This window comes from Pelodiscus sinensis, chromosome 23 (assembly GCF_049634645.1).
Source record: "Pelodiscus sinensis isolate JC-2024 chromosome 23, ASM4963464v1, whole genome shotgun sequence".
NCBI classification, from domain to species: domain Eukaryota; kingdom Metazoa; phylum Chordata; order Testudines; family Trionychidae; genus Pelodiscus; species Pelodiscus sinensis.
Genome location: NC_134733.1, coordinates 21,821,399 through 21,843,621, shown reverse-complemented (window position 1 = coordinate 21,843,621; position 22,223 = coordinate 21,821,399). Strand labels below are relative to the sequence as shown.

At 51.6% G+C, this 22,223-nt stretch overlaps 1 protein-coding gene across 4 annotated transcripts in view; it reads right to left on the bottom strand.

The window, feature by feature from the left end:
* TP73 (tumor protein p73) overlaps positions 1-22,223 on the bottom strand; it is a 112,297-nt gene that overhangs the window by 74,076 nt on the left and 15,998 nt on the right. For 3 of the 4 annotated variants that reach the window (XM_075906809.1, XM_075906811.1, XM_014574393.3), the window contains exons 2-3: positions 10,954-11,049; positions 7,792-7,915 (exon numbers count right to left, since the gene is read on the bottom strand). In XM_075906809.1, the coding sequence (XP_075762924.1) occupies positions 7,792-7,915; positions 10,954-11,049 (220 nt within the window). Of the gene's footprint in view, positions 1-7,791; positions 7,916-10,953; positions 11,050-19,536; positions 19,578-22,223 lie in introns of those variants that run through there. The other variant, XM_075906810.1, reaches the window with a different exon arrangement.

Below are 22,223 nucleotides of genomic sequence, written 5' to 3'. Positions count from 1 at the left end.
CGGAGCTCTTCTCCGTGTGTTGCCTCATGAAGAATGACGCTTTGCCCTTCTCCGCACCGCTGGGAGGACGTGGCGGGAGGCCATTCGGGTGGAAAGAGGCAGGGACTTCGGCCGAGGGAGGGGAAGGGGCTTGGTCAAGAACAGGCAGAGGATCCTGCTCTCCTCCCCGAGACTGAAGCAGGGCTGAAGTGCCAAGAGAACAAGTGAAGCAGCCAGACCCGTGGGTGCATCACTGTGTGTGCACAGAGTTAGGGGCCTAGCGGGGGAGGTTTTCCGTTCAAGAGGGGGGCAGGAGAAGCCTGTTATGTGTCCCAGACGGGGCCATGACAATACAGAAGCAGCATAAGAACGTAAGAGCAGCCAGACTGGGTCAGACCAAAGGTCCATCCAGCCCAGTGTCCTGTCGGCCGACAGTGGCCAATGCCAGGTGCCCCAGAGGGAGGGATCACAACAGGCAATCCTCACGCGATCCCTCCCCTCCAGACAAACAGAGGCTAGGGACACCACTCCTACCCATCCTGGCTAATAGCCATTGATGGACCTAACCGCCATGAATCTATCTAGCTCTTTTTTGAACCCTGTTAAAGTCCTCGCCTTCACTGTATCCTCTGGCAAGGAGTTCCACAGGTTGACTGTGTGCTGAGTGAAGAAAAACTTCCTTTTGTTTGTTTTAAACCTGCTTCCTATTCATTTCACTTGGTGACCCTTAGTTCTTACATTGTGGGAATAAGTAAATAACTTTTCCTTAATCACTTTTCCACACCAGTCATGATTTTATAGACCTCTCTCTTATCCCCCCTTAGTCTCCTCTTTTCTAAGCTGAAAAGTCCCAGTCTTTTTAATGTGTCTTCATATGGGACCCGTTCCAAACCCCTCATCATTTTTGTTGCCCTTTTCTGAACCTTTTCCAATGCCAATAGATCTTTTTTGAGATGAGGCGACCACATTTGTATACAGTATTCAAGATGTGGGCGTACCATGGTTTTATACAGAGGCAATAAGATATTTTCCATCTTATTCTCTATCCCTTTTATAAATGATTCCTAACATTCTATTTGCTTTTCTGGCTGCTGCTGCACAATAAGGGGATGTTTTCAGAGAACTTTCCTCAGTGACTCCAAGATCTCTCTCTTGTGTAGTTGTAGCTAAACTAGCCCCCATCATATTCTATGTAGAGTTGGGATTATTTTTTCCAATGTGCATTGCTTTACATTTATCAACATTAAATTTAATTTGCCATTATGTTGCCCAGTCACCTAGTTCGGTGAGATCTTTTTGAAGTTTTCACAGGCTGCTTTGGTCTTTAACTATCTTGAGCAGTTTGGTATCATCTGCAAATTTTGCCACCTCATTCTTTACCCCTTTCTCTAGATCATTTATAAATAAGTTGCAGCAGGCATCTCGGATGTTTTCATCCACGGCAGCATTCACAATCCTCACTCCTCACAGGGATATGATAGAGGTCTATAAAATCATGAGTGGTGTGGAGAGGACGGATAAAGAAAAGTTATTTATTAGTTCCCTAAATAGAAAAACTAGAGGACACTAAATGAAATTAATGGGTAGCAGGTTTAAAACTAATAAAAGAAAGTTCTTCTTCACACAGCGTGTAGTCAACCTGTGGAACTCCTTGCCAGAGGAGGCTGTGAAGGCTAGGACTATAATAGAGTTTAAAGAGAAGCTAGATAATTTCATGGAGGTTAGGTCCATAAAAGGCTATTAGCCAGGGGATAAAATGGTGTCCTTGGCCTCTGTTTGTCAGAGGCTGGAAAGAGATGGCAGGAGACAAATCGCTTGATCACTGTCTTCAGTCCACCCTCTCTGGGGCACCTGGTGCTGGCCACTGTCGGCAGACAGGATACTGGGCTAGATGGACCTTTGGTCTGACCCAGTACGGCCATTCTTATGTTCTTAAACCTTATTTAATGAGTATCTCCCTTAAAAACTTTCCCAGGCAAAAATATGCCTGAAGCCATAATCTGATGAGATATCTGACTGTGGTGAGACAATGAGACTTCGTGGGACAAATATTTTACTCGATCAGAGCCCGATTCTGGCACCTTTCCTCACACTGAGCAGTCCCTTACTTCAGAAGTGGCACTCAGTGGAGCCATTTGTGGAGTAAAGTATTACTCAGGCCGTGTCTACACTAGACCTGGAAGGTCGGCTTAAGGTTTGCAGCTCCAGCTTGACACCTTCTTAACAGGGGGCAGTCCATGGGAGCAAACGTGCCCATCGGCTTCCCTTACTTCTCACGACTGTGAGGAGTAGAGGCACCGGCTGGAGTGGCCTTCAGTGTTCGATTTACAGGTCTTAACTAGACCCGCTAAATCGAATGCCAGAACATTGATCTCCGGCATGGCGAGTGAAGACGTGCCCTCAGTGTGAGCCAGGATAGCAGAATCTGATTTATAATGGAGCCATCTGGGTTAGCTGGGCAACCGTTGGGAGCATAAGAATGTTGACACTGAGCGGTCAGCTCCACCGGATGATGTGGAAGGTGTGAGCTGTATTTCCTCCGGCTGGTTTGGGGCCCATTCCTATAAGACACAGGATCAGGGGGGAGTCGTTTCCTCAACCCTACTCATTATAGATCAGTGACGCCAACATCTTTAGCAGAGGGATCTAATGAGAATACAGAGTAGTTGGGGGGTTTTAAACCTCTGCTCCACAAACGAATTGACTTTACTCTAGCTATTGATGTGAAGGTCCCAGAATACGGCATCACACAGTACAAGAGCCATGGAGGAACTCAGCTCCACCCACGGTTCTTCGCTTGGGAGGGGCACTCAGGATACAGTAACTGGAGAGATTCAGCCAACCTGGGTCTTTTTCAACTGACTAACCATAAAGATTGCCCCTCCCTCATACATGTGGAGGCAGGAAAAGGGAAGAAGGGAATTTGTGTGCAGCCATCTTGGTCTTGTTAACAAGAGAGCAAGAGTCAGGCTAAGTCTGTGGCCTGACAACGCGAGATCTGGAATTAGAAGCTGCCTTTGCCTCTCGCCTCCATCCGGAGATAAGAACAGAACGCTGACTCTGGCAGGGACCTTGAGATAAGGAGCATCTGAGTGGAACTAAATAACTGTTAGCCACTGGTGTTTGGAATGGGAAGGAGACTAATTGTTGTTGTTATTATATCTAATGGACAGTATAGAAACTGCTTCATAATTGCTTGTGTTCGAAGATCTGCCTCGGAGGGGGGAGCTAGGGGGGCTCCCCCCCCCCCCCCGTCCGAACCCGTTTTTCCCTTGCTGCAGCTCGTAATAAAACTGCCTCTGGCTACTTGTTGCTTACACACGCAGAGTGAGGACAATGTTTTCGTCCACATACAGCTGAGCCCCAACGTTTCCTTTTTAAGTGCTTGCTCCCCTGCGGCTGATGCGAAGGGTCTTTTCAGACACGGAGGTTCTGACTTAGGCTCCAATGCTGCGGTGCACATAGGTCGATTCCAGGGCCTGGCTTCCGAGTGGCTGCTCAGGGACCTGCACTGGCATAGCTCATCGCACGACTGTGCACCAGAACCTGGCATTGGAGTGGCTCTTCATGGGCTCAGGGATCTGCACTAGCATAACTCATCGCACGACTGTGCACCAGGGCCTGGCTTCTGAGTGGCTCTTCATGGGCTCAGGGATCTGCACTGGCATAGCTCATCGCACGACTGTGCACCAGAACCTGGCATTGGAGTGGCTCTTCATGGGCTCAGGGATCTGCACTAGCATAACTCATCGCACGACTGTGCACCAGGGCCTGGCTTCTGAGTGGCTCTTCATGGGCTCAGGGATCTGCACTAGCATAGCTCATCGCACGACTGTGCACCAGAACCTGGCATTGGAGTGGCTCTTCATGGGCTCAGGGATCTGCACTAGCATAACTCATCGCACGACTGTGCACCAGGGCCTGGCTTCTGAGTGGCTCTTCATGGGCTCAGGGATCTGCACTGGCATAGCTCATCGCACGACTGTGCACCAGGGCCTGGCTTCTGAGTGGCTCTTCATGGGCTCAGGGATCTGCACTAGCATAGCTCATCGCACGACTGTGCACCAGAACCTGGCATCGGAGTGGCTCTTCATGGGCTCAGGGATCTGCACTAGCATAACTCATCGCACGACTGTGCACCAGGGCCTGGCTTCTGAGTGGCTCTTCATGGGCTCAGGGATCTGCACTGGCATAGCTCATCGCACGACTGTGCACCAGGGCCTGGCTTCTGAGTGGCTCTTCATGGGCTCAGGGATCTGCACTAGCATAGCTCATTGCACGACTGTGCACCAGAACCTGGCATCGGAGTGGCTCTTCATGGGCTCAGGGATCTGCACTGGCATAGCTCATCGCACGACTGTGCACCAGGGCCTGGCTTCTGAGTGGCTCTTCATGGGCTCAGGGATCTGCACTAGCATAGCTCATTGCACGACTGTGCACCAGAACCTGGCATCGGAGTGGCTCTTCATGGGCTCAGGGATCTGCACTAGCATAGAATCATAGAATCATAGAATACAAGGACTGGAAGGGACCTCGAAAAGTCATCGAGTCCAGTCCCCCGCCCACATGGCAGGACCAAATAACTCATCGCATGACTGTGTGCCTAACTCACTCTAACTGTTCGGGGGCAATGGGGAAACTGAGGACACACAGTGCTAAGAGGTGCACAAAGAAATAGAAAAAAGCACAAAGAACCGCATTCCCCCTTGCTACTTTCTGCTATAGTAACCCTCTGTGTGATTTGTAGCAGAGAAGGGGCAAATATTGCAGAGTACAGTGATATTCAAGGGGATGATGCCCCTTAATGCTTCTTATAAAGCAGGGGCAGGGAACCTTGTTTGGTTAGGGGCCACTGACCCACAGAAATATCAGTTGGGGGCTGTACAAAGGCGAGAAGAAAAAAACCACCTCACTGATACAGCCCTCAACTGGAAAGCAGGAAGACACTCCCCACATCCCCCCTGCACACCTAGGGGTGGCCAAGCTAGTAGATTTTGTGGGCCTCCTATGATCTGGGATGGGGGGCCAACAATGAGGGGTTCAGTGTGTGGGAGAGGGCTGCTGGGAAACAGGCTTAGTGGTGGGAGGTCTGGTGGTCTCAGGGCTGGAGCCCCAACACCGACTCCCCAATGCTGGCGGGGGGAAGTCCTGAAACTCAGGGTCAGATCCAGGCAAGCCAGGAGCCACATCCAGTATACAGCGTTATTGGCAAATACAACCTACAGAGCTAGCTGTGAAGATCTGGGGGTTCCAAACACAAGTGTTTGCTTCTTGGAACTGTTTGTGTCCCATAATTAAAGACGCTTTGGCACGCACTGGTCCAAGTCTCCCTTTGGGTATGTCTGGCTGCAAGCTTCTTTCGAAAGAGAGCATTCACACCTTGAAACCCGATTGAAAAAGCAACCTGCTTTTTTGAGAGAGCGTGTCCGGACTGCACGGACGCTCTCTCGAAAGAAAGCCCTGATTGCTATTCACAGAATGGCCACCCGGGCACCTGTGCTTTTTTCGACTGCCTCTTCTTTCGAAAAACGTCCCTGTTCTGCGTCCACACACACCTTTTTTTGAAAGAGCTCTTTCGAAAAAGGCATTCTTCCTTGTAATTTGACGTTTACCAGCGCTGAAAAAACACCTGCCTTCTTTCGATTTAATTTCCAAAGAATGCGATTGCAGTGTGGATGCAGGTGAAGTTTTTTCGAAAAAACAATGTAGTCTAGACATACGCGTTGCGCTTTGTGTTATGGCTTTTCCTGGGGCATCTCGTAAAAGAGCAAAATCAAAATGGCACCTTTTGGATCAGGGATGCCTTGTGAGGGAGGCCTCCTGAGAAAACAGAGGCGGTGCTTTTTAAACCTCTGCTCCACGAATGAATTTACTGTCCTCTAGGCATTGCCGGGAAGGTTCCTCAATAACAAAATGCAGGGTCTGATCTTACCAAAATCTTACTCACATCACTGGCTACTCGCACGAGTTAGGCTGAGCTCACGCAAGTCAAGAAATGCCACCTCGGGCATGAATTTTAGTGAGGAGGGAAAAAATGCCCAGCCAAGTGCCCCGGCTAGAAACAGGGCAAGAAAATCAGGGAGCAAAGCCCCCCTCAGTCTGGAAAGCTTCTGTTTTCTTTTGCTCTCTCCCCATTTAGAATCAGTCGCGTCCAATAAAGGATTCAAACCCTTTCTCCCCGACAGACGGGGCAGCTCTCATCCTGGCTCTAACCAGGCAGCTCCCGAAGGTACGAAGAGCCCAGTCTGGCTCCCGCAAGGAGCTCTGGCAAAGCGCCTGGTCGCTTCCGCAGGGGCAGGAGTGGGCTGCCAGTGAGCTAAGCCTGTAGACTTCCTTACAAATGACTTTTCCCGCGCAGCGTGTTTCTACTTGAACAATTATAGGTTATTCATGTTGTTAAGAGGCACTTGCACGGTTCTCCCCCTTCGTTGTAGCAGCGAGCCTGCGGCTGGCGTGTCCCAGCAAGCAGAGGCATGATGCTAAGGTCTCCCGGCAGCTACTAGAGCACTGTAATTATTGCAGCTACAATATCCCCTCCTTCAACACGCCTCTGCCTGCCTGTCTCGGGTTTCCATGTTAGCACGGTGCTCCCATGGGGGATACTTGGGGCTATGGGGCCTTGGATGGCTGCTCCTGCTGAGTGCACAGATGGGGAGTCTTTCAGCATCAAGGGGCCAGAGGTGCTCTGTGTTTTAGCCGGATGTTACTACCGGCAAGAATGAAATGGTGACCACCGGGGTCAATCGACTGTACCTCTGCCAGGTGACATGGGAGAGAGCCATCCCACGGTCAAGCTGACGGAGGCTGTACTAAGGCGATTTCCACTCCAGACGGAGAACCCACATGCTGTTCTGAGAACAGGCCTGCCGACGGGTGGGGGAGGGGACAAAGAAGGCAACCGCCCCATGTCCCACCCCTTCCACCCAAGGCCCCGCCCCTTTTGGGAATGAGGAATCAGTCCCTCCCACCTTGCCCAGAGGCTCAGCACTCCTATCGGTCCCCTTGTCCCAAACAGGCTCCTCACTGGACATGCCAGTGAAACTTACTAATAAGTAATACTTATGACTTTATTATTATAGTAATATATTATGTTATAGCTATTATTACATTATTTATCTAATATATATTTTCTATTTTATATGTTTATATAATATATGTAGAAATACTATATTATTATATTAAGTATAAGTAATAAGTAATACTAATAATAAATAATACTGTTTTCCTGGCCATTGTATGAGGTTACTGCATAATGCAGTACAATAAATATGGAGGAACCCTGCTTATTCCATGCACTAATACAGCGGCTTTGGATCAGCACTGGCTTTGTTTGGCTTATGAGCCAGTAACACAGGGTACGGCTACACTGTGGGGAGGAGTTTCGAAGAAGGTATGCAAATTGCGCTCGCATTTGCATATCTTCTTCCATTTTTTTTCCGGAAGAGGATTTTCCGATATTTGGCCCATCTACATGGAGCCAAATGTTTGGAAAAACCCTCTTTTGGAAGCCCTCTGTACGCCTCATTTTACGAGGAATAACGGGGCTTCCAAAAGAGGGTTTTTTCCCGACATTTGGCCCTGTGTAGATGGGCCAAATATCAGAAAATCCTCTTCTGGAAAAAAAACAAACGGAAGAAGATACGCAAATACAAATGCAATTTGCATACCTTCTTTGAAATCCGCCTCCCCCCCACACACACAGTGTAGCCGAACCCACAGAAGTAAAAGGCTCCATATCTCACTCCCAGCCCCTGGCGCCCAACAACCTCTTGTTTAAAATGACTGTCTTTCTTGTAACTGAACGGCGCTCACCAAGACGGACTCATTCATACTCCTCATCTGGAAGACGTCCATGGTGACCTCTGCTTGGTTAGACACCTCGCTTTCCCCTGAATGGCTGGATGGAGGGAGATCAAAATAGGTGCTGTCCGGTTCCCTGAAAAAAGGAGGTAGCATAGCATTAGCCTCTCGGCTCCCCTCGTGCGGCTTTCATCCATCCCACCCCAGCCTTGGCTCTTCCTTGAACTTTGGCCACCTCCTGCCTTTGCTTTTTCCCAGGGCTGCCCCCTCAGCACATTTTACCTGGACAAATTGTCTTCTCTGGGGGATAAATGCAGCATGAGACTAGACTCAGAGGACATAGATGTGGCGTGTCCCTCAGTAGCAAGCGATCGGCCAGACAGAGCATTGCTTCCTTCCGGGGAGGGCACAGAGGAGAAAAGGGAATGGCCCACAGGCCTCCTTCCTCTTCAGTCAGGGTGCTAAGTACAGGCCAGAGAGGGAGCTAACCCAATTAGAAATGCTGCCTGCTTCACTTTGGAGCGCTCAGCTCTCAATCAGGCAGCCCTGGAGCGGTGTAAGGAGGCCAGGGCCAGAGAAATCCAATCAGTGATGAGTGGGTTTGGCCTCATCCACCCAGCCGTGAGCACCTACACCCAGGCCTGCCCATCACATCCGCCTCCAACTCCCGTTCACGCCACCTCGGCATTGGACCCGGGTGCAGAACTGTCCCTGGTTCTGTGACAGCCCCACTCCATTGGGAGCCAGATGAACTGGGACACCCCGTGGCAGGAGCTGCACACAGGGCCCCCACATGTGGCTAGGAAGGAAAAAGAATGTAGCCCAGGACGCTACAGCGCACAGTCAATCTGTGGAACTCCTTGCCAGAGGATGTGGTGAAGACCAGGACTTGAACAGGGTTAGAGAAAGAGCTAAATAGATTCATGGAGCTTAGTTCCAACAGTGGCTATTAGCCAGAATGGGTAGGGATGGTGCCCCTAGACTCTTTTTGTCAGAGGCTGGGAATGGATGATAGAGGTGAGATCACTTGAGGATTCCCTGTTCTGTTCAGTCCCTCTGGGGCACCTGGTGCTGGCCACTGCCGGCAGACAGGACACTGGGCTAGATGGACCTTTGGTCTGACCGGGGTGGCCGTTCTGAGGTTCTTACACCCCTTTCTGACTCACCCGGGTGGGGCTAGCAGTGGACAAGGTGCATCCCTCTTGCTTTGCCATAGGGCAGTGGTTCCCAAACTTTTCAGCAGCACGCCCCCTTTTTGATTTTTGAGACACCCTCATGCCCCCCCCCCATAGCAAAAGAACTTGTTGAGCAAAAAAAAAGGAGGGGGGGAAACGGACCGAGGCCAAAAAACAAAAATAGCAGCACAACTGAAGGGGGGATTGACCGGGGGAGGGGTTGGGTCACCTTGTGCCCCCCCTGGAATTTCTTCTGGCCCCCCAGTTTGGGAACCCATGCCATAGAGACAGCTGAGCCCCCTGCCATGTGGGAGCAGGTAGGGCCCTGTGTGAAGCCCCCCTCCCCAGGCACAGATCTAGAGGGCACGATCCCTTGGGAAGGCTGGCCGGCTCTCCTCGCACCCACGCCAGGTAGAACAGCCCAAGCTAGCGCCCAGGGGCAGCCCTGCTGTCATTCTCTGCAGCCCAGTCCGTGGAGCAGGGGAGCGGGGGGAGGAGGGGACAGGTCCCCAAAGGGCTAACCCGGGCTGGGGAGACAAGCTTGGCTGCTTCCCTCTCAGCAGCACTAAAGTCTCTGAGGCCAGAGGGGCTTCAAACTTTTTGACTCGTGACCCAGTGGAAGAAAATTGCTGCTGCCGCGACCCAACATCACGGGACTGGAGGGTGGGCTCCGGGGCGGGGCTGAGGATGGAGCTTCGGGGTGCAGGACGGGATCTGGGGAGGGGCAGGGCTGGGGCAGGAGGGGCTGACCTCGAGCAGCTCCTGGTCAGCGGTGCAGTGTGGGGCTAAGGCAGCTTCCTGCCTCTCCTGGCACCGCAGGCAGCAGCAGGTTCCCAGCCAACGGGTGTGCGGGGCTAGTGCTTGGGGCAGGGGCAGTGCGGGGAGTCCTCTACTGTCCCATCCCCCTCCCACCTAGGAGCTGGGCCTGCTGCCGGCTGCTTCTGGGGCCCAGCGCAGTCCGTGGTGCCAGGACAGGCAGGGAGCTGCCTTAGCCCCCCCACTGCTCCCCTGATCCCCCTGCAGCACCGAGACCCAGCGCCCGACATTCCACCCCCAGTGCTGGGTCCCGACCCGTCGTTTGAAAAGCACTGGCCTAGGGTGTCACAACTTCCTCATTTCTTCTGACTTTAAACGAGCACGTCCCAGCAGTCCTCTCCAGCCCGTGGCATTTGCCACAGCATGCGGGCGTGCTGGGCGTCGGCCTTCAATCAGAACAGGGGAAACCAAACCCCAGCTGGGCTGGAGTTGTTTTCTGCAGTATTTGGAAACACACCCTTGCATGGGCAGGGCAGCTCTAGAGCATTAGCACGGGGGGGGGGGAGGGGGAAGGGGCAGTAGCCATTAAAACAGGAGGCCAGATTTGGGGTGCCCAGGTTTTTGGACCAGATCCCAGGAGGTGTTGGGTCATTTCTCGTTCAGATTGTTCCATGATCTCGACTCTGACTGCGCTGTCACATCAGGACCTCCACTGAGGGTACGTCTACACAGCAGGACTTAACTCGAAAGAAGCTACAGCAATTGCATAGCTTATTTCAAAATAGGGAGCATCTACATAGCACTTATTTTGAAACAGAGCGCTCTTCCTCTGACTTCCCTTACTCCTCGTACAACGAGGGTTACAGGAGTCGGAGTGAGAAGTCCTCCAGCTGGACGGTATTTCGATACTATTTCAAAATAACTGCCTGCTGTGTAGATGCGGACTAAATTATTTCAGAATAGCGCTAGTGATTTCGAAATAGTGTTGCAGTGTAAACGTACCCTGATGCAAGGAGATCGGGCTGGTAAAATGTAGCCTGAGTGGACAAAACTGAGCTATTGAGCAAGCAAAAATCTGAACATGAAAAATACGTGCATGAAAACATGGGCCTTGCAGCTATAGAGGTAGAAAGATATCTCCCTTTTAAGTCCTACTCCACAGTATGAGTCTCTAAGCCCCAAGCAATGACAGACCAGTTGTTTCCCAGAATGAGGGTTGGCACAGTGGTCGAGTAGCACTTACAGTGTGCTCCAGAGATGTTCAAACGTCGTCCCTTCATCCACTGGAGAAGACTGGGACATCTTCACAGAGGGGGAGTCGGACAGGGGATAAATCGCTCTGAGCCCAAAGGAAAACAGCATCGTTAGTGTGGCCACAACACATAGAAATGGCACAGCCTGTACTTATCCAGCACCTTTCAGCTTTGTGCCTGACCAAGTGTACGCACAGGGATGTGTCCTGTGCATGCAGGGGGAGGGACTAGATCATCCAATGGTTCTTTTCCATTTCTTTATTTCCAGGGCCTGCCCAGGGAATCTCATGGATAATTAAAGCAAGATTCAGTGAACTCTGTTTAAAATAAGATGGATTAAAAATCTCCTACTGAGCCAGTGCAGCACAATATGTGGGTAACAATGGACTCTAATTTTAGGTGGGGAAATGGAAGATCTCTCTGACTATAACCCATGACAGGTTGGACCTCCCTGGTCCGGCAACCTCAGCATCGGCTTGATGCCGGAGGAGGAATTTTGCTGGACCAGGGGAGGTCACTTCTGGCCCCCCCCTGCTACTGGCTACCCCAGCTGTGGACTGGCTGCTAGCCTCCTGACCAGTTCCCCCCATGCCACTGGCCTTGCTGCCCTGCCGGTCCCCCACCCCCCACTTTTCCTGCTCCCTGCTTGCAGGGCTCCTGGCCACGCTGGGCAGCCCAGCTGTGAGGAGCCCAGCCACCAGCTGTAATCTAGTCCCCCGTCTGGCCGAGCGCAGGCCTCTAGAGGTCGTCGGCGTGTGGAAGAAAGAGCGAGTAGCTGCCTTTCCCATTTGTTGGCACCGCCGGGCCCGACAAGCCCAGGCCTGCCCAGAAAGGGTCCTGGAGAGTAGGGAGGGGGAAGGAGAAGCAATCTGTCACTTCCTCCAGCCCTTTGGTCCTTCTGCAGCAAGATCATGTGAGGCTCCCTGGAGGTTTCTGAATGGAGGGTTTCACTCCAGGGCTCCTCAGTAGTACGGACTGGAGGCTGCTGTGTGACAGGCACGCTGCTTTGTGATGCTTCAGCACGTTGGTACGAGGCAGCAGAACCCGGCTACAGCACTGGCTGATGAGAATAAATTCCCTGCCACGGGGGCACCTACACTTGACCCCTCTGAGGGCTGCCTTGCTATAATCCAGGGACAGTTTGCACAGGAAAGAGGAGCTTGGATCCTCCTTCATGCTGAATAGTGAAGCCTGGAGAAAAAAAGACTACAGGTCCCAGCATGCAAGCGGGAGACCTCCACTCACTTTACTCTTTGCTGCTGTAGAAAAGCCGAGGGAAAGAAGGTTTCCCTTTTCCTAAATGCCTGCTAGAGGTTGAACCTCTCTAAACAGGATCCCTCGGGACCTGACCTGTGCCATACCAGAGAATTTGCTGACCAACGGTGGTCCATTTCCTAACAGCATGACCAACACTTCCCCTGCTTGCTGGGCTCTTAGGAGACATTGAGGGATAAATTAAAGCTAAATCACAGCACAGAACACTGAGAGCCAGGAGTGGTGGCTGTGAACAAATTTTATGGGACCGCGGGAAACTTGACCATGCTCCTGATAACTGGACAGCCAGCTAACCAACAGCATGCTGGACCACGGATGTTGCTGGACCAGAGAATGCCAGATTAGAGAGGTTCAACCTGTAGTAAAGTCTAAGATCAAAATCTGGCTCTGTCTGGGAGCCTTTCCTTCCTCTCGATGTCCTTTCAAAGAGCCCAGACATTCAACCCACCAGGAATGAGAGGTTAGAAATTCCAAAGGAAGGGAAATGCTTTCTTTTCCTTGAGCTAGAGCCTCGGCCGGTGTAACGCGACAGCTAATCACTGAAGTCAGCGGAGCTAAGCGGATTTACGGAGCTATGCCCTTCAAGTGCAGCAGGGCTTTCTGGCAAAGCCAAAATAAATTGCGTGAGGGAATGAAATGTAAAACCAGGCTGAGGAGATGCTATTCTCAAACCCACTGTCAGCAGACAGGATACTGGGCTAGATGGACCTTTGGTCTGACCCAGCCTGGCTGTTTTTACGTTATGTTCTAACTCAGGGGCGGGAACCTTTTTAGGGCTGGGGGCCCCTGACACACAGAAAAATCAGTTGGGGGCCACACAGAAGTAAGAAGCAAAAAACAAAACAAAACAACAAATGCTGACCGACATGGCCCCCGACTGTCACGGTGAAAGATGCTCCCCACGTTCCCCTTGCACACCAGATCCTGGGCAGGGAGGGCTGTAGATTTTGTGTGCTCCAGCCCCGCAGTGGAACAGCGGAGGTGGGGCTGGAGCACCAGCGTAGGCTCCCGAGCCTCAGGGGCCAGATCCAGGCAAGCTGAGGGCCACATCTGGCCCCCGTGCCTTAGGTTCCCCATTCTTGTTCTCACGTCTGCTTGAAACTGCCCTCATGTTTTTGATTTAAAGCTGCGCACAGCCAGTCATATGGAAATGCCAGATCGCAGAGCTGTGCTGCATTCATATGGGTTTAGGCAGGCTCCACTCTATGCAGACAATAAACTGCACAGCCAGCAATGCCCGGCTTTCTCTCGGCAGAATACCAGAGTCCTCACAAGTACCAGGGACAGGCTCAGTGTAGGAACCAGAGGGAACAGAACAGACTGTTGCCAGCAATGGACTGGAAAGGATGAGCTACTGTGCCACTGATTCCATAGAAACCAGGGGTGGGCAATAACTTGATGGAGGCTCGCTAGGGTTAATCCTTGTTGGGCCATGGCCGCTATATTTACCTGCGCTTCTGCAGGCATCAGAGGTTCTCTGCTCCCATTGGCCATGGAGCACCATTTCTAGCCAATGGGAGTGGAGGGAAGTGGCATGGACTGGGATTCCATTTCCCATAGCTCCCATTGGCTGAGAACGGCGATTCGCGGCCAATGAGGGGAGCTGCAATTGTCCGATACCCGCCAAGGCACAGGTAAACAAAGCAGTGGGGGCCTGCCAGGAGCTAACCCTGGTAGAGCAGATCTGGCCCTCAGGCCAGTATTTACCCACCCCAGATATAAACCAATGTTACCATCACTTTAAGAAACAAACTATGTTGAAAAGCTCAGCAGCAACTGATGCATCGAATGAGTTTTGCTGGGTTGAAAATGAACACAACACAGCCAATAACTTGCTGACAGGAGCTCTGAAAAGCATGTACTTCGATTAGAAAGTCCATGTGTGACCATCACTGGGCAGAGTTGAACCTGGGATCTCTGGAGCTTAATGGAGGAGCCACTGCAGCTTGAACTATAAAGCCAGCTGGCTCCCAGCTTAGGCTGTAGAGCTGCCTTGTTCTTAGCTCTTCCTGTAAGTGTTCTAAGTGCCACTACACAGGACAGTGAACCACACTAGGGCTGCATCTAGACTGGCAAGTTTTTCCGCAAAAGATATCGCTTTTGCGCAAAAACTTGCCAGCTGTCTACACTGGCCGCTTGATCTTGCGCAAAAGCACTGACGTTCTACTGTCCGAAATCAGTGCTTCTTGCGCAAATGCTTTGACATTCCCGTTCGGGCAAAAGCCCTTTTCCAGAATGTTTTTGCGCAAGAGGCCAGTGTAGACAGCTAAAAACTGTTTTGCGCAAAAAAGCCCCGATGGCGAAAATGGCGATCGGGGCTTTCTTGCGCAAAACCGCGTCTAGATTGGCACGGACGTTTTTCCTCAAAAAGTGCTTTTGCGGAAAAGCATCCGTGCCAATCTAGACGCTCTTTTCCGCAAATGCTTTTAACGGAAAAACTTTTCCATTAAAAGCATTTGCGGAAAATCATGCCAGTCTAGACGTAGCCTAGGTGTGTGGGTTACACATTCCTGGGGACCCCATGCCGTGACTAGAAATGAATATAATTAGTTACCGTCTGCTAGCCGTTCAGTGGCCTGCAGCAGGAACGAAAGAGAGGCTCTTGTAGAGTGCCCAATGACTCGTCATCGTTGGCACTAATTGGTTCCCTCACTGGCAGTCCAACAGAGCAGCCAAGGACTGGATAAGCCGTGGAGGCTCAGGCTTATCAATGGAAAAATCTCCCACTGGGCTCGGTGTCAGACCCTGACTAGCTTACCCCGGGGGGCTGTGGAGTGGGGTTGAGGCAGGATGGGGATGCTGCTCTGCCTCTGCCCGTGCTAGGCCTGGTCTCTGGAGAGAGCAATTGCCACTCACCAGGGTGGTCAGCCTGTCTCCTTCCATCAGCACAAAACCCACTTCCCCTCTGAGAGAGAGAAAAGAGACGCAGTGGTAACGCCCCTGTGGCAGCCCTCTGGCCTCTGGGGCTTTCCACCTGGCCTGTCGTTCCGGAGATGTTCTCACCTTTCAGTTGGCCTCTAAATACCCAGAAAACGTGGAAGGGACGGATGTCCAGTGGGGGCTTGGAGTCCAACCCAGCTCCCGTACGGACTGGCCCCAGGGCTCCCATTTGAGGCGGTTACACTGCACTTTGTCAAAGTGTCCAGTGTAGCGTCAGGCAGCCCTGTGTGCTGTAGACTATTCTTCCCACAGGGGGTACCTCCCTAAACCAGGACTCTCTGCTCTGGCAACATCCATGGTCCATCTGGAGCTCTGGCCCCAGTGGCAGCTGGGCTGGCAGTTGGCATGGAGCACCGGCCCCAGTAGCCATGGAGCCGTGGATGGGCCAGCAGCAGGAGTGCTGTTGCCGGAGCCCAGGGGCAGTGAGGCCAGAAGCAGATGGCGGTAAGGGGGGGCAGGGACCTGGGAGGCCAATGACAGGGGACCTCCCCTGATTTGGGACCTGACCCGGACCAGGGAGGTCTAACCTGTAGTATTCACCTCCACCATAACCTCCTGACTATTCACTCCATTAACTTCCACTTCCACTTGGGAATCTCATTTGCAGACATGTTCACTGACTATTCTGTGACATTTCCCTCATAATTTTATTATTCATTCACCCTCCGCCACAAATGTCATTGACTTCAAATACCCCTTTTACAAAGAGACAAACAGTAATTCATCATTTTTGCCCTCATCAGCAAGTGCAATAAGAACACAACAGAGTCGACCACAATCTCACATCGCAGCTCTTTGAATCGGGATCCCTTTTTGAACACAGGCTCTGCTACCAATGATACTTGTTTGGGTGTGGGGGTAACCACAGGAGTCCAGAGTTTACAGAGCTCTCCTGAGACACCATAGTACTTCGTGTATACGATGGTGGGAGTGACTACATGTGAGTCATTACAAATGTAACATGAGAACACCAGTATCGCTGGGAAAGCCAGCACTGTCGTCATGCAGCCCTCTAAAAGAGTTTACATGTGATAAGCCAAAAATATCATCAAAAGCAATTTGATCTTCATATGCTCCTGCAGTTCTAATGCTAATGTGCTCCTGCATAGGAACATCTCCAAACATGCATCAGTTCATTATTAACCTTAACTAGCAGGAGCAGAACAGCAACCTAGCTATATATTTTAGAAATGTGCATCTGTCTGAGTATCCGTCCATGAATCTGTTTGTTCAAGAACACCCCCTAAACAGTAAGGGCTAGGGCCATCAGATTTAGAATGCAGCTTCCTCTTATCATAACTTAAAGTAAGACTGTGCTAGGAAAATGGAAAGTGCTGGGAATGAGACTGTTTTCCATAACATGGAAAGGGAGGAGGCACAGAAAGGAGGGATGCAGTACTGAGAGTGACCACTGGAGGTAGCGCGTGCAGGGCACAGCTGCTGATGAAAGAGCCCTGGAACTGCAAAGACTTGAGAAGGAGGCTGCCAGAGAAGAGAGAGAGAGACAACATGAACGGGCTGCACTGAACTGGAAGAGTCAACCCCCCCAACACAGCAGGATCCGCCTCTCCAAAAATCCCAAAATGGGAAGGACTATTCCTAGTTATGGCCGATCTGCAGACGTCACCGAATATTTCACCACCTGTGAGCGACTGTGCCCCATCCACTCACCATGGGAATCAGCTGCCGGAATTCCGACGACCCGGATTGTCACCCAGTATGCCTAGAGACACTCAGTGCCGGCGGGGCCTGGCGTGATTCCAGCGGTAGCCTTTGACAGCATGCGTGGGTTTGCTGCAAGTCACGACCAGCCGCTACGGGGCATAGGCCTGCTTATACATGCCCAGACATGTCCAGGCAGCATGGGTGGCGGGTATCATAGGCAGGGGAAGGCATTTCCTTCCCCCAGTCCCGGCATGGCCCAGCCCACTCTCCGCCCCCAGAACACCTACTGCTGCCCCGGGCTTCAACCAGGCTGAGTTGGAAGATGCTGGGGTTATGTGCCTCCTGCCCTCCTTGAGCTCCAGGGCCAGCGAGTCTCAGGCCACATGCCACCCACCCTCCCCATGGTGCTCCAGGGTCGAGGAGGCTCCCGTGAGGGGCTGAAGGCTTTCTCCTACGGCGGGGAGCAGCGTGGCTCCCATGGGGGGTTGGGCCTCAGGCAAAAGGGGGGGCTGTGGGCTTGCCTCCCCCAGCCCTACTTTCACCCACTACCAGCCAGGCATGTTACACCTGTGTCTGACCAGGTTCTGGATGCTTCACCCAAGTGGGCGGTGGTGGTGTGGTGTCTGGCAAAAGCTACGGACTAGCTGCCAATCACGGCTCTTGCGAGAGTTTGCGGGGGTAATCTCTGAAGCGCTGTGTAAAATACAGACTGTGCCAAAATGGCTGGAGACAACACGTCGCCTCCGACAGTGGGTCTCAGCTGACTCAAGAAATGAGACCAAGAAGCATCCTTCCACCCGGCCCAGCCTTGAGTTTACAGTCCAGAGAAGATGGAGGACTGAGCATTGACAAAGCTGAAGAAAACCCAAGAAAAGACTCTGAATAGGGGCCCTCGGAAAGGCTGGGGCTATGGAGAAGGAGAAGAAGGAAGATGAAAAACACAAGATACTCTGCCAGCATGAGCATCCCATGAGAAGTGGATCCCACCTCTCCAGATTGGACCAGTGTTATAAGGACTGTCCATGGGAGAAAGAGACCTCATGAGACAGAGAGGGAACCACTGGCTAATAAGTCCAGGCTCTCGACTGCATTTTCTATTTTACGTTTATCTGTAACCTGGGGTTTCCAGTCCTTTAACTTGCATCTATTTTGGATCTTTATCTTAAGCTGTGCTAAATAAATGTGTATCTGGTTTGACTTTAGCAGGGCTGGGGAACCTAAGGCTTGGGGGCCAGATGCAGTGCCCGACTTGCCTGGATCCGACCCCATAGGCTCGTGGGACCCCCCCCCCCTGCACTGGGGGACCTGTGCTGGCACTCCAGTTCCCCCACAGTGCTGGAATACACAAAGTCTACTAGCCTGGCGCCCCGAAGGCTCTGGTGTGCGAGAGGAATGTGGGGAGCGTCGTCTTTCTCCTTCTCAGTCGGGGGCCACGTCAATTGGGTGTATTTTGGGGGTTTTTTTCCCTTCTCCCTTGTGTGTGGCCCCCAACTGATTTTTTTGTGGGTCAGCAGCTGCCAGCCCAAAATAGGTTCCTCACCACTGGACTAGAGCCACCAACCAGTGCCTCGTGCTGAAGGGAGCATTAACTGAGGGGAAGCTGCTGACCAGGAGGTGCGCTACTTCCAGGGAGGGGAGGAATCTGTGTTCACTGCAGGTGTCCAGACGACGAGGCGCTGGGCACTCCAGTGTAACAAGATGGCGTGTGCCGCGGCAGAGCCCGGAGCCGAGCACTGGCAGAGTGGCGAGGATTTCCCGCCGTGGGCACAGAGACAGCTCTCTTGCACTCGGAGCAGGAGGCAGCGACCCAGCGTCACACCCTGCAGAGCCATGCTTTCACAGCCCTTCCCAAATCCAGACAGGAATGTGCAGGGAGCACCGGTTTGGTCAGTGCCCCACGGCTTCACCTCCCTGAAATCCCTCACAAAGACGCCAGCATTTCCTGAAACCACCAGGCTGCAGCCATCTTGGATCTCTGCTGCCTTAGGCTGCATGGAGCCATGCTGCAGAATCGCTCGGTTTCACTTCCTTGCCGTCCCCCGCGTGGCCACTGGACCCCATTTTGGTCCAGTTAGCGACACAGACCCCACCTCAGGGAGCATTGGGTAGCCTCTTGGAGGCAGAAGGCCAAGATTAGCACCTCGCAGCCCCTTCGGGCTGTCATCTAGTACTGAGCACCTCAAAGCTTCCTGCTTTTCGATCTTAAACTGCAGAATCTGGAAGCAGCAGCTTTCTAACCCAGTGAGCTATCGTTTTTAGTACAGAGGTGCCCCTTCTAGCTCCGGGATTCCTCTGGTTGCCCATCCCCTTTCTCTCAGTGCTCACCCTGAGTCAATCAGAGAGTTAAAGGATAAAAAAGTGACTGAAAATATCACCTTGTAAGTTAAAGTGAAAGTAGCCTGAGAAGTCTCTTTCAGCTGATCCTAGAGCCTGGGGTTCTCTTACCTTCGTGGCTGTACTGGGAGATACAGTGTCCACAAAGGGCTATCCGAGGGGGGCTTTCCTAAAGCCACCGTGGACTCTTTTGCTACAAATTTAGCCCCCGAGGAGCCTGTCTGTTGAACACCCACATCCCCCAGCTCCATTCACCCAAGAGAAAGAAACTCTGTGAAAGAAAAGAGCGTGGGCTGCAGCTTTAAGAGAAAGCTTAGAACCTTTCTGAGCTGCCAGGGGGCTTCTGTAAGCATCCTTACCCTGGCTCCATGCTGCCTTATGCCATCCAGGGAAGGAGCACTCTCTGGAACGAGCTGCACGTTCTCAGCACAGCAGCCACTACAATGTGGTCAGGATGGGTGACCCGGGTTCTAACCACGTGGTTCGAGTCATTTTCAGAAAGAAAAAAAAAACCCTGAGTATTTTAAGGGCGTTTTTGGAGTTCAGAGGCAAAGCCAGGCCTGTGTCTCTTTACAGCTCAGAGTTCCCACTAACACTCCCTGGCATAAACTTGATGGTCTAGCGAGAGGTTTGGGCTAGGAATATGGTCACTACACTAGTCTGGGCATTCAGATGCTGGAAAGGAAGGGGTAGGAACCTGCAGAGGCTATGGCTGCATAGTCATAGTAATACTTTGACAGCCTGGAATGAAAGGCAAAGAACTGCAAAGTACTTTCCAAGTCTTAGTAACTCCAGAAGTCTGCAGCAATATTAACGGAAATCGAGCACCCTCTAAAACAGGGGGTCTCAAACGTTTTTTAGCTGGGCCCCTTTGAAAATATGAGAATTCCACTCCCCGTACCATGCCACACTTCTGCATTGCTGCCTTCACACCAGGGGTATGTCTAGACTACATGCCTTTGCCGACAGAGGCATGTAAATTAGACATACCGACATAGTCAATGAAGCAGGGATTTAAATATCCCTTATGCCTCGTGCAACGAGGTTTACAGGATCAGTTGGCAAAGGCTTTCCTTGCCGACCGATCCCCGTCTTGACTGCTGCTTTGTGCCGACAAACAGCTGAGCTGGCACAATGTGGCGGCCATTTTTATTCTACTGAAGCGGGGGATATTTAAATCCCCCCCAGCTCTAAAAGGTAGTGCAGAAGTAAGGGCAGCAAGACCATGACCCCTCCTCCCCCCAACAATAGGCTGCTGATCCCTTTTGGGTAGAGACCCCTGGTTTGAGAATGCCCTAAAATGAGATCTAATTTTACACCGTTAGTTCTAATTCAGGATGAAGCTATTTAGGCTTGGGGGAATGTCTGTAACAGCAAGATTTAAACAGGTGCTTGCAGGGAGAGCCATTGGAAGGAGAAAAGTGTCCCAATGCAAATGATAGAAGCTCTATCATATAAGCAGAAGAATAATCCTGTGTTGCTAGAGAGGAGCAGGCTTAATATCCTGCCAGGTCATTTCCCTCTCTCGTTTCTAGAGCACTAGCTGTGAGGAGGGGAAGTCAGAAGCAATGTCCCTATTTCACAGATAAAGCTCCGAGGCAAGAAGTGACTATGCCAAGTGACTACACATGCAGTCAGTGTCAGAACGAGGATCAGAACTCAATTATCCTGTGTCCCAGTCCTATGCGCTAGTCGTTAGATCACGCTATAGCTGGGATTACATAACGAAGCTGCCGTGGGTTTCTCCTGACCCTGTATAAACTAGGGCTGTAAGAAATATATACAAATATTAACTGTGTGTAACTGATATTAATTCTGTCAGTTTCATGGTTACTGTGGGGCTCAGTTCCCAGCTCCTGGCTCCCAGCTCCGTCCCTAGCCCTGGCTTGTGGTATGTTGGGACCAGCCAGGCTGGAGAAGCCCCTACCCACAGTGCATTGCAGGGTGAGGGGCTGCTTTGGCCGGCCCAAGCACCGATTAACCAGTTATCGGTAAGCATCACCAAGAAAGAGTGATGTTTACCAGGTAACCAGTTACATTCCTAGTATAAACACTGCTGTGGTATTGTGGTACACTTGGTACTCAATGATAGGAAAGGGAGCAGATATCAGGGCTCCATTAACACAGCTGAGGCCACGTCTCCACTTACCGGAGGATTGACACCCCAGTAATCGATCTTCTGGGGTTTGATTTAGTAGGTCTAGTAAAGACCTGCTCAGTTGAACACTGAGGGTGCCCCCATTGACTGCAGTACTCCTCACTGTTGCAAGAAGTAAGGGAAGTCGACGGGAGAGTTTCTCTCATCGACCTCCTGCTGTGGGGCTGCCCCAGAGAATTGATGCAGGGTACATCGACTCCAGCTACGCAATTCATGTCGCTGGAGGTGCATATCTTGCTTCCATTTTTTCTGGCAATGTAGACCTGGCCTAAGTCTGAGACTGGGTAGTAATATAATGTGGGGGAGGGGAGGTTAGTGTTCATTGACAATAGGTGTCTCACCATCCACATATTGTGTTTAGGATTTCACTGAAACCAGGTCTCTAAAACCCCTGACTGATCCTCTCAGGAATTGTCCATGTCAGGTGACATCCCAGAGGACTGATTATGGGCTGTGGAGATTTTCACTCCTAACTCACTAGGTTAAGTCCCCCCAGGTAGGGAGTAATGTCTAAATATTTTTCTCGCCTGATGTCTGTCCCTGTCCAGTTAATGGCCACCTCAGAAAACTACCATGCAACTGGCCCTTTGCTGACCATCTCAAAAGACACCAAATAAGCCAGGGAGATTAAACTCCTTTCTCGTTCTTTAACAGGGTCCTTTGGATTAGGACTGAGGTTTTTCAGCAGAGGAACCCTCTCATTGTCTCTGCTGCTGCTGTGTGTGGTCTCTGACTAAACAGAGGACGTCAGTCACCAAACCATCAACCCAGCACCTCTTAGCTGCACTAAAGTCATGTTGTCAGCTCAGGACAAAGTCTCTAGTTAGGGTTGGTGTTTGGATGGCCAGTCCTGGGAAGCTCCTGCAAAGAAGAACTCTCTGGCACCCC